Source organism: Polypterus senegalus, chromosome 8 (genome assembly GCF_016835505.1).
Source record: "Polypterus senegalus isolate Bchr_013 chromosome 8, ASM1683550v1, whole genome shotgun sequence".
In the NCBI taxonomy this organism is placed as follows: domain Eukaryota; kingdom Metazoa; phylum Chordata; class Cladistia; order Polypteriformes; family Polypteridae; genus Polypterus; species Polypterus senegalus.
Window position 1 is genome coordinate 151,498,118 of NC_053161.1, and position 18,026 is coordinate 151,516,143.

The 18,026-nt window shown below is 38.5% G+C and overlaps 1 protein-coding gene across 2 annotated transcripts; it reads right to left on the minus strand.

Annotated features, from left to right (window-relative positions):
* Positions 1–1,089: 1,089 nt before the first annotated feature.
* Positions 1,090–13,757, minus strand: LOC120534396. Of its 2 annotated transcripts, none has more exons than XM_039761949.1 (3): positions 13,666–13,757; positions 10,293–10,830; positions 1,090–4,170 (listed from the first exon to the last, which is right to left on the minus strand). In XM_039761949.1, exons 2-3 carry the CDS (start codon positions 10,801–10,803, stop codon positions 3,992–3,994), a joined length of 690 nt encoding a protein of 229 aa, XP_039617883.1. In that variant the 5' UTR covers positions 10,804–10,830; positions 13,666–13,757; the 3' UTR covers positions 1,090–3,991. The 2 variants fall into 2 exon arrangements, with proteins under 2 accessions (XP_039617883.1, XP_039617882.1); XM_039761948.1 differs by having other exon boundaries at positions 13,612–13,757.
* Positions 13,758–18,026: the final 4,269 nt, after the last annotated feature.

Here is an 18,026-nt window from a genome sequence, read left to right on the forward strand (position 1 = left end):
TTTTCACGCAGGCACTAGAGTACATGAAGACTGCTACCTACTGTATCGGGGCTGGCAGGTGGTCCAATAGTTCATGTGATTAGTCTCCCCCGTTCACCCGTTAAAATGGTCTCACAGCCAAGTAATGAACCATGAGCCATCCCAGCTGATGACAAAGTGTTTTAAATCATATGCCCCTTTTAGAGGCCAACATAAATTCTTTTCTCCTGCTTCAGTTACAACATTCCAATTCTTATGTCTGCCATTGATCTCTAGGCCACATTTCCTAGACATTTCTCCAGCTGGGGAATCAGGCTCCAGACCAGAAACCCCTGAGGTTTGTATACACATTCTGTGAGCAAATTAGCCAAAGCCTTATACCTCAACAATTCTGGTGGAGGGCCATCCTGAGTCAAATGTCATCCATGTATTTACAAATAAAACCAGATTACCTTCAGTGTGACCACTTGGATGGTTGTTGACACTGGAGAGAACTCCTCAGCATCCCAAATGAGCGCCCCATGAAATCTGTGGAAGAAAAACAACAGGGCTCAAAAATTTAGCTCACAGAATTAAGGATTTATTTATAATTCTGCATGCCTAATGTTTCATTAGAGCACTTTGCCTTTTTTTTTAAACCATCATACAGTGGCACGATTCTATCAAAATCCACTACTCATTCAACATGCAGGTTTGCAGGATCTAATATTATTTGCCTATGCAGTTCTTTATCAACTGTCACCTCAAAGGTCATTGTGCCTGCTGTTACAGAGTCAGCTGATAACAAGTATAATTTATACTGATTGATACTAAAATGAAGGTTAGTGCTTCAATACTTCAACAGCAACAACTTTCCTTAAAACATAAATCATCTTTTATTAAATGCACATTCTTTTCATGGGGGCTCACGGTTATGTATACTGTATGTCACCCCACTCTTTGTCCACCTTACACTTATCAGCCTTTAGAAAAACACAGTTTGCAGTTTCTATTCACTCAGGTGTTCCACTGTAGCCGGCTGTAATTTTTAAGTTTGTGTTCTCTCCCCCTTAACCTTGACTGATCTGGCTGAACCCTATGCAACAGTGATAAAAACAAGCAAAGCAGGGAAAACGGGCTTGACAAGTTTTAATCTTTTAATATTTTTTATCAAATAGCCAGCACCAGAAGCAAAGTAGAATGTTGCAATCAAAACCGTACAAGTTGGACCATCCTGTAGTTTTAAAAGCAAAGTAGAGCAACACATTTAATGTGCATGTCGATTCCACTAATCGTATTGTTACTTGAAGTCTCTGCAGCAGCTTTCCGCATTCTCAGTGACAGCAACCATCCCTCAGAAACTTTTCTCTTGACATGACTTTATGCAAATTTACCATACTAGTTCAAAGTGAGACAGAAACATTTTTCTTTTTTTGTTCTAATATACAGAGGAGCAGGAGATACAGAGAATCAAAAATCAAGCTAACACTGGAAGTGAAAGTCACACCCATCCTTCAAACAAACTGGAAACATAGTCAAAAATCACCAGTCAGAGCCGAGAGCAAAATGATCAAAAAACCAGGAAGTCAAAGGAAACATAACATGAAGGGAAAAATCTTGAATTTTCTCAATTTACACTAAACACAAAAACTAATTATTATAAAAATCATAATCCTTGGGTTCTATACATTGATTTACAAAATAAAACATCTCTCGATCAATCAGAAATATCCAATGAATACATGAAAGAGATCATAACACTAGTATCTCTATCCCATTTTTCTGAGCTAATAAATTTAAAACAACTCTTATCTTTCTGCAACCTTGACTCAGGAAAAGCAAGACCCTTCCAAAGCCACACCAGAAGTGGATAGCAAGATGTATTTGTGTTATTTTGAACTCGGATGCAGCACTTCCAAAAATCACATAACAAGCAGTTCATGTAACCGTGCATTTGGAAACGGAAATTGTAAAACCAAAAACACGTGTGTAAAACCATAAACTGCATTTTGTGGCAACTACATTTGATTTAAACCACATCTTACTTCTGCACAGCAAAACAGCAGCATTCCTTAAAATTCTGGACTTGCAATGCCTCTGAGCCTTTTATACTGTTCACTTAGTATATATCCTTAATGTCAGCAAGGTGCTTCCTTAAGCAGTTTGAAATTGTCCTTTAATAACAGCATACAGACAATTACCACAAAACTGTACATATTGCATGTAATCAGCAACAAAGTGAACAAGCAGTAAAAGAACATTAACCATGCAAGTTTGAGAAAACAAATGCATTTTGAGCATTCCAGCCTCATTAAAACAAACTACTTTTCCCAGTTAATTGATTTTTAGATACTGCAGAGGTAATTATTCTCCACAAGAAGTACAGCAATATGGTTTCTCGTAGGGTTCATTTTTCCAAAATGATGTGTTGACCAAAGGAGTGAGCCTCACTCTTTACTCGTACCATGGTGTGGTACTGGTGCTACAGATTTTTCTTGTAAATTAGTGGCGAGGACTCATATAGCACTTTCATTGTTCAGAAAGCCTCTTTTTAAACTTCATACAGGAAGGTGATAATTGGTCAAGATGGGCCAGGAAGGTCCTTTTAATTGACCGTTCTGTTTCTCCAAATTCATTTTTTTGTTCTTACTAGAAAAATCAGAGTAAACCTCACTCATCATTGTTGATGGAATGTCATTCTGCTGTAAAAGTCATTCTTGTAGATTTCTACTAGGAGTTCGGCATGGCACTTAACATGGTTTTTAATAAAGCATCTTTTTTGTAAGAGTATGAGGTTATGAATATTGGTAGGAAATTAAAATAGGCCTGGAAATTCAATTTAATTAGTTCAGTGGATCCCAGCACCATTTGCACAATTTCAGTTATTTGGTCCCACATCGGGCATTCCACGGACTGTACTTTTAAGTACTTCATTTTTTGTCTCTCCATTCTTACTGCCTAGTAGTAACTTGAAACTGAAATCAATCAGGATTTCTCAGAATGATTTTCTTCAATAGCAATGTCCAATTTTCTGGTATTGCCTTGAAATTGGTGTGTTCCCAGTGGTAAACATCTTGTTCTCAGTTATGCAGTCTGGATTATGGTATCAGTATCTCTGTTTTGTGTTGGCAGGCTGTACTGTTTGCAAATTTTCCAGTGTATTAGTCTGGCTCTTTTGTTGTCTCTATCAGCGTTTAATACTAAAGCCACCAGCACCTCATAGCCAGCAGCCTGTGTCTGGCAGAAGTGGAACTTATCTATTAATTTTCATTTCAGTGTGAATTCTTGTGTGGGTCTGAAGATTTATCACGTCAAATTTTTTCTTCTAGACTTTGCAAAGAAGCATGATTTCTGTCAGGGGTCAACTTCACCTCAAGAATGTACGTTGATCACTATTCACTGTCAAAACTTAAACAAACCTCTTTATTTAGTCTAATATGAACTTTTGTGTGTTTCTGAAGATGCGTTTTTTGTGAGAATTGTTTACCACACTTAGGACACCAATAAGGCTTCACTCTGGTGTGAGTTTGTGTGTGTCTTTTAAGATTATTTTGGCGTGAGAATTGTTTTCCACATTCAGAACAGCAGTATGGCTTTTCTCCAGTGTGAACTCGTGTGTGGACCTTAAGTTTTGTGATTGTAGAGAATAGTTTTCCACATTCTGAACAGCAAAATTGTTTTTCTCCGGTGTGCATTGTTTTGTGTGTTTGAAGACTGCTTATGTAGAAGAACTGCTTTCCACAGTAAGAACAACAAAATGGTTTTTCTCCAGTGTGAATTCTTTCATGAGTCTTAAGGTTTCTCACATCAGAGAATTGTTTTCCACATTCAGAGCAGAAGTAAGGCTTCTCTCCAGTATGGGTTAGTATATGTCTCTGAAGATGAGTTTTCCTTGAGAAACGTTTTCCACATTGAGAACAACAATATAGCTTTTCTTCAATGTAAATGTGTGTGTGTGAATTTTATGTTTTATCGTGGCAAGGAATTGTTTTCCACAGTTAGCACAGTAATGCGATTTTTTATTTTGCCCCTGCTACTGGCTGTTTAAGGTGTCCATCAATGTTAGTTTCATAACTGGTAGAGAAGAACACTGTAAACAGGATGTTAAAGTTCCTGATGCAAATGTCAGTTTCTTCATATTTTCCTCATACTGTTTCTGAAGAGAGGTCTGAGGAGATGAAAATTGGAAGAAGTCACCACTCTCCACAATATCTGCAATAAGATAAAGATGCACAGTAAGAATATATTTAAAAAAAACAGACTAGGACATTAACAAGAAATTGTGTAACAGACAGCCACTCATTTCAAACTTAAGTTTCAGCCCTGACTTGTTTAACCTTGTTTGCTTTTTAAGATAATATTGCGTATTGTAATATTAATTCTGTTTTTGGTTTTGTTCTTTCTGTTTTACTTATTTGATATTTTGTTTAGTCAACATTTTTCAATTTTGTGTAAAGTTCTGTGAAACTTCATGTATAAGTTTACAACTTCAGTTTCACCTTTAACAACTATTGCTTGAATTTATATATTTTCCTCTCTGTCTTATTTGACAAAGACTTGAATGCCCAATGCAAGTGAGTCAAATGCCAGGCAAGGTGTGCAAACAGCTCACACAGCTGTATCCTTCACTTGCTATTTTAGATAAGTTAACTAATAGAGCACTAAACACTTCTCGGGAAAGAAACAGAACGGGAAAGCAATTATGTTAACATATACAAGACTACATTAACTGAACAAGTTATCTGCATATTATTATTATAAAGAACCAATGTTATCAACTTGCAGCTAAATAGTTTTGAACTAATTAAATTACACAGGAAACGTGAAACTGCATTAACTGTTTAAAAACATAGTACAGGTTTAGAAATGGACATTGAGATTGAGAGGCCTTCAGGGGCCCATAATCTCAGGCACCCAGCCCCTGATCATTCAGTCACAGATAAATACGAACAATCGCAGCAAGCTCCTGATCTCCTTGCCAATTACATGTAAAATAGCCCCTGATCAATGGTAAATGTTTTATTTAAGATACATATACTACTTGAGTGAGGTCCCGAGGAGGACAGACCCCTGCTTTTCATGCATGCATGCATGTATGAGTCATTCGAAACCCCACTCTTCAAATTTTTATCTATGTGTAACACTGAATGACTGAGAGACTCTGCAAATTCTACAGATTCCCCAGGAAATGGAATAGCAGTTGATCAGTGGGCAGAAGATCGTGCCATGCTGGCCACTAATAGCAAGGATGGAGCAGGATTACAGTTTGCTCCGTGGTATAACAAACAACAGACTGAGCAAGTGTTGTGGTTTATCTGTACATGAGCAGTCGCTTTTGCTTCTATATAACTTCAGACTGGGATTGTCACCTTTCATATTTCCCATTATACAACAAATCAGTTCCTTTCCAAGTTCTTGCTTATTATATAATTTTAATAAATTATTGTGCTTTAACTAAAATTAATAGCTACACAGGGAACTTATTTCAGCTTCTCTTCTCCTTTCGTATAGCAATATTGATAGCAATTTTCTCCTTCTATTGGTAATTTTGTATTTAGTTAATTGTAGTTTCAATTGCTAATTCTACTCTAGTGGGTATATTTTCAAAAAGGTTAAGAAAATTGAACGACAGGTAGTCACCGACAATTTAACACATATCAATTATTGCCATTTTCATATCACTTGAATTAGAATCTGCTGTGTGTGAAAGCTCTTTGAACTCTATTTTTAACTTCATTGTAAAGAGCTGTTAAAAAGCAGATACAGTATGTATGTAATGTAGTTTAGATAAAAATAATGTCAGCTGTTAAAAAGCAGATATGTAACATGATTTAGATATTAATAATAACAGCTGTTAAAAAGCAGATAGTTATGTAAAAGATAATTGCATTCTATTATCAATATTACTTCTGAATATTAGTCATTGTTACAAGAACATTTAACAAGCAAAAAGGTAATAACTGACCCTTGGATGGAATAAATAAAAAATGTGAAATGTTCCTGCTTTCATATCAGTCAACTTATTTGCTGAATGCACCCGAGTGTCACAGCATGCATACATATTGTAACTTGTTTACACTGCTGAAAACAAATATTGTTATTGAGGTAATACAATGAAATGTTACATATACATATACACTGTGTGCACAATTATTAGGCAAGTGAGTATTTTGACCATATCATCATTTGTAATGCGTATATTCCAACTCCAAGCTGTATTAACTTGAATGCTTATTGGATTTAAGCACGTCAGGTGATGTGTATTTGTGTAATGAGGGAGGGTGTGGCCTAAGGAGATCAACACCCTATATCAAGGTGTGCAGAATTATTAGGCAGCTAGTTTTCCTCAGGCAAAATGGGCCAAAAAAGAGATTTAACTGACTCTGAAAAGTCAAAAATTGTAAAAAGTCTTTCAGAGGGATGCAGCACTTTTGGAATTGCTAAGATATTGGTGTGTGATCACAGAACCATCAAACATTTTGTTGCAAATAGTCAACAGGGTCGCAAGAAACGTGTTGAGAACAAAAGACGCAAATTAGCTGCCAAAGATTTGAGAAGAATCAAACGTGAAGCTACCAGGAACCCATTATCCTCCAGTACTTTCATATTCCAGAGCTGCAACCTACCTGGAGTGCCCAGAAGTACAAGGTGTTCAGTGCTCAAAGACATGGCCAAGGTAAGGAGGGCTGAAACCCAACCACCACTGAACAAGAAACATAGGTTGAAACGTCAAAACTGGGCCAAGAAATATCTGGAGACAGATTTTTTTCAAAGGTTTTATGGACCGATGAGATGAGAGTGACTCTTGATGGACCAGATGGATGGACCTGTGGATCAGTAATGGGCACAGAGCTCCAGTCCAACGTGGAGGTGGGGTACAGGTATGAGCTGGTATTTTTAAAGATGAGCTAGCTGGACCTTTTTGCATTGAAGATGAACTCAAAATCAACTCCCAAACCTACTGCCAGTTTTTCGAAGACACTTTCTTCAAACAGTGATACAGGAAAAAGACCATGATTTTTATGCAGGCCAATGCTCCATCACTTGCATCGAAGTTCTCCACTGCGTGGCCAGCCAGTAAAGGCCTTAAAGATGAAGGAATAATGACATGGCCCCCCTTCCTCATCAGGTTTCAGGTTTATTAACATTTTGGATTGACTGATAGCACTGTGTTTGTTCCATATTAAAATTAATCCTCAAAAATACAACTTGCCTAATAATTCTGCACTCCCTGTATACATATATACACACACACACACACACACACTTTAAAACAAACATTCAAGTAAAAAGAACATTTATATGGCTTTTTGTAAACAGTTGTACAGAAAAGTAACACAGACTACTACTAACACATTTAAAGGATTTCCATAAATACAAGCAGTGCTCGTTGCATTTTTGTGTAAGTAAACTACAATGTCCTTGTAACTTTAATTTTTTTTGTAATAAAGACTAGCATGTCAATGTGCTCCTCGATGAAGTCATTGTCTGAAAAAAGCCCAGACGTACTAAACACGCGCTCTGAAGCACAGTTGGAAGGATACAAGCACATAGAGCAGTTGCACTACTATTTATGCAACTGAGCACTGAAACGTTACAGCATCTTACATTATTTAGTAAATGTATTGAAATACTGTAACATTTTACAATTACACGTAATAAAGCATAAAAACATGCTATGGCAGCAGTTTAAAAATCAAAGGAGTGACTGAGCCCTGTGCTAAAGACTGTTGCAACTGAACAAGCAGCACAGAATAAAAATGGTCCACAGGTAAAAGTAATTGCAGACCCCATCTTAATGCATCTAAGGGTGGAGTGATGGCTCTGAGGCAAAGGAGCTGCGCTGGAATCTGTAAAGTTGTCAGTCCATATCCCATTACTGCCAGAACAGATCCTACTCTGTTGGGCACTTGAGCAAGACCCTTAACCTGAAAATTGCTCCATGGATGTATACATTGGCTGATCCTGTGCTCTGACCCCCAAGGGTCATGTGAAAGGACAATTCCCCTGAGGGATTAATACAGTGTACCAAAAAAATTAAATGTTTCCAAAAGAAATGTTTTAACCTATACAAAAAAAATTATCACACCCCTACTTCAAACACAATGGTTTACTAACATTTCTGTAATTTAGAAATAAGGCAAGTCCTTGAAATTCTTTGTATTGACATGCATGATCCTTTAAGCAGAGTAGGTGAACCCATCAGGTGACAAATGAGTCTGAAGACCCCAAAATCCCCCCAACCCCCCATTCCTTGATGTTGCCTAGTACCACCATTATCAGCCCACAATCTAGGAGTTATCTTTGATTCTAGCATGTCATTTAAAGCACATTACAAAGTTGTCCAAATCATGTTTCTTCCATCTTAAAAATGTTAGGAAATTAAGGCGCTTTCTAAATAAACAGGATTCTGAGAAATTAATTCATGCATTTATTTCTAGTAAGATTGACTACTGCAATGCGGTGTTCACTGGATATTAAAATTGTTCCTTATACAGCCTCCAGTTAATCTAAAATACGGCTGCAAGAATTATTACAAGAACAAGAAAATATGAACACATAACTCCAGTTCTTAAATCCTTACACTGGCTCCCGGTTAAGTTTAGGGCAGATTTCAAAATCCTCCTTTTAACATATAAAGCATTAAATGGCCAAGGTCCGGCTTACTTGTCTGAACTTATCATGACTTACAAACCTGAGCGCACATTAAGATCAAGATGTCGGTCTGCTTAGGATTTCAAGGATTAATAAAATAACAGTGGGAAGGTCAAGCTTTTAGTTACAGGGCCCCTAAACTGTGGAATGGTCTTCCTGCTTCTATAAGAGATGCCCCTTCGGTCTCAGCTTTCAAATCCTGGCTGAAGACTCACTACTTCAGTTTAGCATATCCAGACTAGAGCTGCTGATTTACTGTACAGACTGCATCTCTGTTGTTAGTCATTAGCACTAAAACATAAGTAACATGATAGTTATAATTGGATACTAACCTTTACCTATTCTGTTTCTCTTCTCGGTACTCAAATGTGGCAATTGGTGCCATGGCCCACCTGCCAAGTTGTTTTGCCTGCCTATGGTAAAGTCATCCCTGATGGAGGATCGCAGGAATCATGGGAAAGAGAGGTCCTTTCATTGGATTGGCTGGCCAAACACCGTTTCAGTTGTGGAATTGCCAAATGGGGGAGGCAGCTTGATGGATGAGGTCTCCAGGACTCAAAAATATCCAAATCTTATTATGAGATATTATCTACTGTTAAATTCTTCTCCGTACTGATAACATTTTTATTTTTATGCTGTATTGAGAATTTGTTCTGTTCTGTGTATTGTATTGACCCCCTTCTTTTGACACCCACTGCACGCCAAACCTACCTAGAGAGGGGTCTCTCTTTGAACTGCCTTTCCCAAGGTTTCTTCCATTTTTCCCTACAAGGTTTTGTTGGGAGTTTTTCCTTGTCTTCTTAGAGAGTCAAGGCTGGGGGGCTATCAAGAGGCAGGGCCTGTTAAAGCCCATTGCGGCACTTTTCTGTGTGATTTTGGGCTATACAAAAATAAACTGTATTGTATGGTATGGTATTGTATTGTATTGTATTGTATTGTATCTGTACGATCAGTATCCTGAGGTGCTCAAAACCCCTTAAGTTTCCATATTAACACCGGTGAGTGGGTGGAAACAGGCTGCAACTCTAGCCATTGAGAACCAAAAGTGCATTCGTAATGCAGGGTGCAGAACCGTTACCATGAATAACAAGTACTAAAGTAACATTAAAATACTAAAATTGATATGTATCGATACTTAGACACTTTTGATAACCCAATTAAGTAGTTGAGGCAGGATCTCTGCAATTGTCTGATAAGAACTAATCACCTATTTTACGAATTACCAATAATTGTGAATTCAACAGAAAAAATATATCCCAAGTTTTGCTTTACAAATTTTGGGTAATCACCGAAAAGCTTTCCAATCCTATATGACAAAAGGGGAATGGACATGGACACTCATCATTTTAACACCAAATCTCTGTGAAGCAATCAATAGAAACTGTGAAAGGACTTTTCATTTTTGCATTTCTGCCTGATACTTGCCTATTTTAGACAACTCCTAATAAGACTGCAACTTGTACTTGGGGTAAAACACATAAAATATTAAATGATACTGTTTTAAATGACTTTTGTAATTTAGAGATTTACTTTTGTAAGTAACTCCAACAGGAAAATAACTATGAATAAAAACAGAACAGTGTTTCCTAGTTAAGGGGGGAAAAAGAAAAGAGGCACTACTCTTTAAGTAAACTACACGAGCTCCACACTTTATACTGATTGCCTGTTTTAGCACCTACCTTCTTCAGAATGACTTGAACCTGCAGCTCTCTCGCTCATCTTCATGTCATGCTTTAATGATTCTGAAAGGTCAGAATGATCCAGTAGGAAGCTTCGTTTATTTAGAGTGTAGTCTGTCCCTGATACCGCTTTACCTGAGCAAACAAGCCGAGAGACCGACTCTGATTTAAGATGGTATTCTTCTTTGATGCCGTTTACAGTTTCATGCTTCTGTACACCATGGTTGTCACACTTCTGATCTGGGTCTTCCTTAACACCTACAGGCCAGCATTCAATATCCTCCTCTTTTTTAATGCCGAGATCTCCTTGCTGAAGATAAGCGGACTCCCATTCACAGTCTTCTTGTTTAATATGAAAACTTCTTTTCGCCATGAAAGGAAGGTCATTGTGTGATGAAAAATCCTTTCCTGCCTTGTTTTCACTCATCTCCTCCCAGTAACCCTCTTCCCATTTACATTCCTTCTCTACTGGGTGATGTGCAGCCCGATACATTTCCTCCATTTTGTACATCTTGTTGTTAATGGAAATGGCAGATTCCTGTTTTGGTTTGGGGAGAAACAGAACATTTTCAGAAGTGAGAAGCATGTGCCACGGTTTCCACACATTACAACACAGACTCTGAACCTGGCTAATGTGCTATACCAAATGAAACTCAATAGCAAAGTCTAAACTCTGTCTAGTAAGATTGGGGGAAAAGGTTTTGTAGTCCAAGATTGGAGAGTTTATGTCTAAAGATCTGTTAGATGTGTGGTGCAAATGTTTACACTTGGCACAACTTAACAAAAAAAAAAAACAGAGATGCAGTGCAGTGAAGTGTGCCCAGCCATGACACCTACACTCCAGAACAGGTAATACACCTGACGTTAGGCATGCTGGGCCTGGCCAGTACTTGGGTGGGAAACCATATTTGAAAAGCTTGGGTTGCTGCTGGAAAAAGTGTTGTTGAAGGCAACAGGAATCACTTATCCTGTGGTCTGTGTTTGTACCCTAATAACCCAGTGCAGTGACAAAGACACTTTGTTATAATAATGGCACCATCCTTTAGATGAGATGTATAGCTGAGGTCCGGACTATGTGGTCATAAAAAAATCCAATGACATCCCTTGGTGTCCCCCCATTGGTGATGTCCATTATTATCTTACCCATTCTTGACACCTAACCATAAACTGCATCTAATTGGCTAAATACCCCCCTTGACCACCTACTAGCTAATGCGTGGTGAGCATACTGGTGCAAGAATGGCCAACATTATAGATGCTACACATTGGTGGTGATTGAAGTGGTTCCCCTGCTGTCTAAGTAAAGCACTTTGAGTAGTGAGAAATGTGCTACATAAATGTAATTGATTATTTATTACTAGTTGGTCCTAGAAACTATTGAAATCGTCAGAAAAAAAATTGAAATGCAGAGATGTCATGTATTTACAAGTAACTACTCTGGACGTCTCTCTCCTATGAGGATTCATTTTGCCCGACCTGCTTGCACGGTTTGTGTATTAGCGGCTAAGCGACTTTGTCTTTCTTTGGAGGTTTGGTTTTGCCGATGTGTTCGCCTCGCTTCTGCATTAGTGGTGGGAGGAAAAGTAAAAGGGATACCATTTTGCCAATGTGCTCGCCACGCTTCTATATTAGCGTCTAAGAAAGCGACTCTTTCTTTGGAGGTTTCGTTTTTCCGACATTCTGGCCTTGCTTGTGTATCCCTCGGAGGCAGAGCCTTTACCCAGACTCCACCTCTCACTTCCGGGCCAGACAGACAGACAGACACACACACACACACACACACTTCCACGCGTAGATGTTTATATATAAGATACTCTATCAGTATTTCTTATCAAGTGTGGTTGTGATGGTAATAGTAGTAACATAATGAAGTGGGGCAGCTTATGATCACCAGGGCCTTGGTGTCTGATTAAACGATTTAAAAAAATAAAGTAAAAAAAAATGAAGGGTGGAAAATGCCAGTTTGAGTCTGCTATTAGATTGATGCCTGAGCAAACTCTTCTCTTTCAGCATTCACAAACAGAATGCCAAAGCAATCCTAGAGTGTCTTAATGACATAATGGTGACTGTGCTTTAAGGGTTAGTTAAAGCTCTGATCCCAGTACAAACAACATGCAAATATTGCTCCAGGCCAGACTCCACAACTGTATTAAATATGATTTTTAGAATTGATTTTGTTTATTTTAAATAAAAGTTTATGACTACATAGCAGTAAGCAATAAGCAAATTGTTTACTTGTGAATAGTGCAGCAGAGAAAATGCATTTTTTCATATATTTTTACGGGAAAGAATGCAAATAAACATTTATTTAAAACTATTTTTAATCGCCCTAAAACAACAAAAATTAGATACGATTTGATACTCTCTGTACTAAAAGTATGGAAATTCGAGAGAATAGTTTTCAATTTTGAAAATCTTCCTAGAGAAGTCAAAAAACAAAACGTCTTTTATTCCATCACTACCTCAACACACATGGATCAAAAGATGCAAAATAATGTTTCTCGTTGCCTTCTAATAATTGTATGTATATTTTAAAAGTCACAAAGTCTTTGATCAAGTCTTTCAAACCAACCTGCTGAAACAAATCTGCCTTAGACTCTGCTAGCTGTGTTTACACTCGACGGAAGCAAAGCTCTTTAGCAATCTGAGACGGGAATAAATGTGACATCTGACGACACTTTCAAACCAAACTGTTAAACTTTGGTCACTCACCATGCCAAAGAAAATGGTTGTGAATGCAGATTAAAGTCGAACACAGTTGGTAGGAAAATTTTAAACATTAGCCTAAAGTCAAGTGTGGTAGCGATAGACTTAATAGCATGATAGCTGGGGAAAAACCTGTGTGGCACTACACTGTGGTAAATCCAGAGAAAAAAGTCAACCGGGTCACAGGCTCAAAGTCTGTCTTGCAAAAGAAACAAAGTGATAAAAACTGGTCAAACAGAAAATAGTGCCCTTTTTAAAAATTGGGAAAATCAATTCGCTGCCACCATTAGTCCAGATTGCGCGATCCAAACACACAAAAGACTGAAGGAATATTAAAAGAGGGACGGCGGCGACAACGAGCGCGGACGGTTTTAAGTTGCGGTTTTGGTCTCGACAGCGTAATAGTCCAAGTAGTCTGTGAACGGTAAAACAGACTCGTGGTGAAAATATTCAGGTTCGTAAAAACTGGAGTTGCCTTATGCTTTCCGCTCACGTGCATAGCTTTTAAAAGAATAAATACGCCCACATTACTCTGATGACAGCAACTTCTCTCAGTTAGATCCACAACCGCTTCTTTATATTATTTCTCTCTCTAACTACTATGACTACATACCTTGATTCAGTTTATCGGATGATTCATTTCTTTGGACAAGCCATACGGACTCACCAATGAGACGCTGTTTACTATTTGACCACTCGGTTCAGTTCGATGTTCGCGCCTGAGATAACGCTGACCTCAGTCCAAGTCTGAGAGCTCACTTTATCGACTTCCAGTTAATGGCCAGATAGAAAACACTCCATTACCGCCATCTGCTGGACGGAGGTTCCCACGTTTCTTTAGCTATATTTGAGCTTTTAATTTCTTTCAGAAATTACAGGGGTGCTGTACCGTGTTAGACATTATGGGTGTAGAGAGAAGTCAACCAAAATGACCCATTTTATTGGCTAACTAAAACATTTTTAGTTTCACACTCTGTTATTTGGTTAAAAAAGCTCTATCTCTAAATACATTCTTCACTGTATTTTCACTTTAGGCTTTCTGAAGTTTTATGTTGCAAGCAAACTGCAAACTTTAATTCAGTGAAAAAATTAAGCTTCCAAATTTGTTTAGTAGAACTCTGTGACAGACATATGGATTACTTAGCAGCTGCTAAGTTTTCTTTAGCAGTTTCTGTATCACAGGTATGTGCAAAAACAGTACATGGAGTTATTTTGGACTATTAATAATGACTTCCAAAGTTTATATTAAAACAACAGACCTATTCAAACACTAAGCAGTATAGTTCAATATAAAACAGAAACACAGCAGTCTGTACAAAAAGACCCTGCAGTTAAACAAAACAAACACCTTACAGACTGCAATACTGTATCTGATATTCTGTTAATCCTTGTATATAATTTGATACTATCCGTATGTATGGTGTTCGCAGCAATACCTCGAGCAGCCACAAGAGCAGCGGCCGCGGGAAGGATGCGTAGGAAACGAAGTCACATGACTGACGCGGAACGTAGACTTGCTAATGCGACCACACGTACACAACGAGCACAAGAAACGGATGAGCAGCGTACGGCTACAAACTAACCCTGAAAGATATCGTGCAAATCGGACACATGAAGAACATGCGCTACAGAATGCTACTAACGCTGACAGACATCGTGCCAGCTGTGCACAAGCGACTGAAGGAACTCGAGCAGCTGTAAATACAGCCCGTGCCTTGCGGCGGCGAAAACGTTATTTTAACCACAAATCAGTGCCATGATAACAAAATCATTTCAAGGACTTAACAAAACAAATAATACTTTACAGAGAAAGTATGGATTTCACAAACGTTGATTTTGTATTTTGTCAGGGAGGTTTAAAACGTCAAGATTCATCAAAATCTTGACATCGAATCTTTGGATGATTACAATACTTTCCCTATACTTTGTATAAGAGAAAGTAAAAATGATGGTTCTTTAATGGCATTTTATGGCTCTTTACTGTGGTTGTGGCACTATTTAAAACAACATTCTACTATCCTCTGTTGAAGGAAATTCCACTGTTATTATGTTAGATTTAAGTGAAGTGTTTGATACCATTGACCATGTTATTTTAATACATGGGCTGAAAGATTACATTGGGCTCACAAACAATGTCTTTGCTTGGCTTAATTCTTATTTATTAAATCAATTCCAGTACATATACAGTGGGTACGGAAAGTATCCAGACCCCCTTTCAATTTTTCACTCTTTGTTATATTGCAGCCATTTGCTAAAATCATTTAAATTAATTTTTTCCCTCATTAATGTACACACAGCACCCCATATTGCCAGACAAAAAAAAGAATTTTTGAAATTGTTGCAGATTTATTAAAAAAGAAACTGAAATATCACATGGTCCTAAGTATTCAGACCCTTTGCTGTGACACTCATATATTTAACTCTATTTAAGAAATGCTTTCCATTTCTTTTGATCTTCCTTGAGATCACCTTCATTTGAGTGCAGCTGTGTTTGATTATATTGATTGGACTTGATTAGGAAAGCCACACACCTGTCTATATAGATAGATAGATAGATAGATAGATAGATAGATAGATAGATAGATAGATAGATAGATAGATAGATAGATAGATAGATAGATACTTTATTAATCACAAGGGGAAATTCACATAATCCAGCAGCAGTATACTGATACAAAGAAACAATATTAAATTAAATAGTAATAAAAATGAAAAGAATTAAAATAAAATTAATGTTCGTGATTTACTCCCCCGGGTGGAATTGAAGAGTCGCATAGTGTGGGGGAGGAACGATCTCCTCAGTCTGTCAGTGGAACAGGACAGTGACAAAAGTCTGTCACTGAAGCTACTCCTCTGCCTGGAGATGATCCTGTTAAGTGGATGCAGTGGATTCTTCATGATTGACAGGAGTTTGCTTAATGCCCGTCGCTCTACCACAGATGTTAAACTGTCCAACTTTAATCCTACAATGGAGCCTGCCTTCTTAACAAGTTTGTCCAGGCGTGAAGCGTCTTTCATCTTTATGCTGCCACCCCAGCACACCACCGCGTAGAAGAGGGTGCTCGCCACAACCGCCTGGTAGAACATCTGCAGCATCTTACTGCAGATGTTGAAGGATGCCAACCTTCTCAGAAAGTAAAGTCTGCTCTGAGCTTTCTTACATAGAGCATCAGTATTGGCAGTCCAGTCCAATTTGTCATCCAGCTGCACTCCCAGATATTTATAGGTCTGCACCCTCTGCACACAGTCACCTCTGATGATCACAGGGTCCATGAGGGGCCTGGGCCTCCTAAAATCCATCACCAGCTCCTTGGTCTTGCTGGTGTTAAGGTGTAAGTGGTTTGAGTCGCACCATTTAACAAAGTCCTTGATTAGTTTCCTATACTCCTCCTCCTGCCCACTCCTGATGCAGCCCACATAAGACCTTACAGAGAATCATGAGGTCAAAGGAACTGCCTGAAGAGCTCAGAGACAGAATTGTGGCAAGGCACAGATCTGGCCAAGGTTACAAAAAAATTTCTTCTGCACTTAAGGTTGAAATGGCACAGTGGCCTCCATAATCCTTAAATTTAAGACGTTTGGGATGACCAGAACCCTTCCTAGAGCTGGCCGTCCGGCCAAGCTGAGCTACCGGGGGAGAAGAGCCTTGGTGAGAGAGGTAAAGAAGAACCCAAAGATCACTTTGGCTGAGCTCCAGAGATGCAGTCAGGAGATGGGAGAAAGTTGTAGAAAGTCAACCATCACTGCAGCCCTCCACCAGTCAGGGCTTTATGGCAGAGTGGCCTGTCGGAAGCCTCTCCTCAGTGCAAGACACATGACAGCTCGCATGGAGTTTGCTAAGACTCTCTGTAAGATTCTCTGGTCTGATGAGACCAAGATAGAACTTTTTGGCCTTAATTCTAAGCGGCATGTGTGGAGACAACCAGGCACTGCTCATCACTTGTCCAATACAGTCCCCACAGTGAAGCATGGCGGTGGCAGCATCATGCTGTGGGGGTGTTTTTCAACTGCAGGGACAGGACGACTGGTTGCAATCGAGGGAAAGATGAATGCGGCCAAGTACGGGAATATCCTGTTCAAAAACCTTCTCCAGAGTGCTAAGGACCTCATACTGGGCCGAAGGTTTACCTTCCAACAAGACAATGACCCTAAGCACACAGCTAAAATAACGAAGGAGTGGCTTCACAACAACTCTGTGATTCTTCTTAAATGGCCCAGCCAGAGCCCTGACTTAAACCCAATTGAGCATCTCTGGAGAGACCTAAAAATGGCTGTCCCTCAACGTTTACCATCCAACCTGACAGAACTGGAGAGGTTCTGCAAGGAGGAATGGCAGAGGATCCCCAAATCCAGGTGTGAAAAACTTGTTGCATCTTTCCCAAGAAGACTCATGGCTGTATTAGCTCAAAAGGGTGCTTCAGCTAAATACTGAGCAAAGGGTCTGAATACTTAGGACCATGTGATATTTCAGTTTCTCTTTTTTAATAAATCTGCAACAATTTCAAAAATTATTTTTTTTTGTCTGGCAATATGGGGTGCTGTGTGTACATTAATGAGGGAAAAAAATAATTTAAATGATTTTAGCAAATGGCTGCAATATAACAAAGAGTGAAAAATTTATGGGGGTCTGAATACTTTCCGTACCCACTGTATATTTTTGCTCACAGTGCTCCATCATTATACTTAGAAGTTAAATATGGTGACCCGCAGGGCTTTTTTCATTATTGAACTGAGTAAGGTAGCCTTATTTAATATAAAATATACAAATGTTCTAAATATTATACTCTTTACTATTAGACAATATAACCAACTATTGTCAGAAGATGTAGAAATTGCAACGGATTTTATTGCTAATCATTATTTTCATTCTAAAAGCTCTATCTAGTAAGTGACTTTCCATTTCAATCACAATTTCAAGGACAGGAAAAGTTCATGGCTGATCCTACAAGGTCTAGAATTGTAGCATTTTTCTTTTATTGCATTGAATTACTATTAACATCACCTTGGAACTTTATTCTTTGAGGTTTA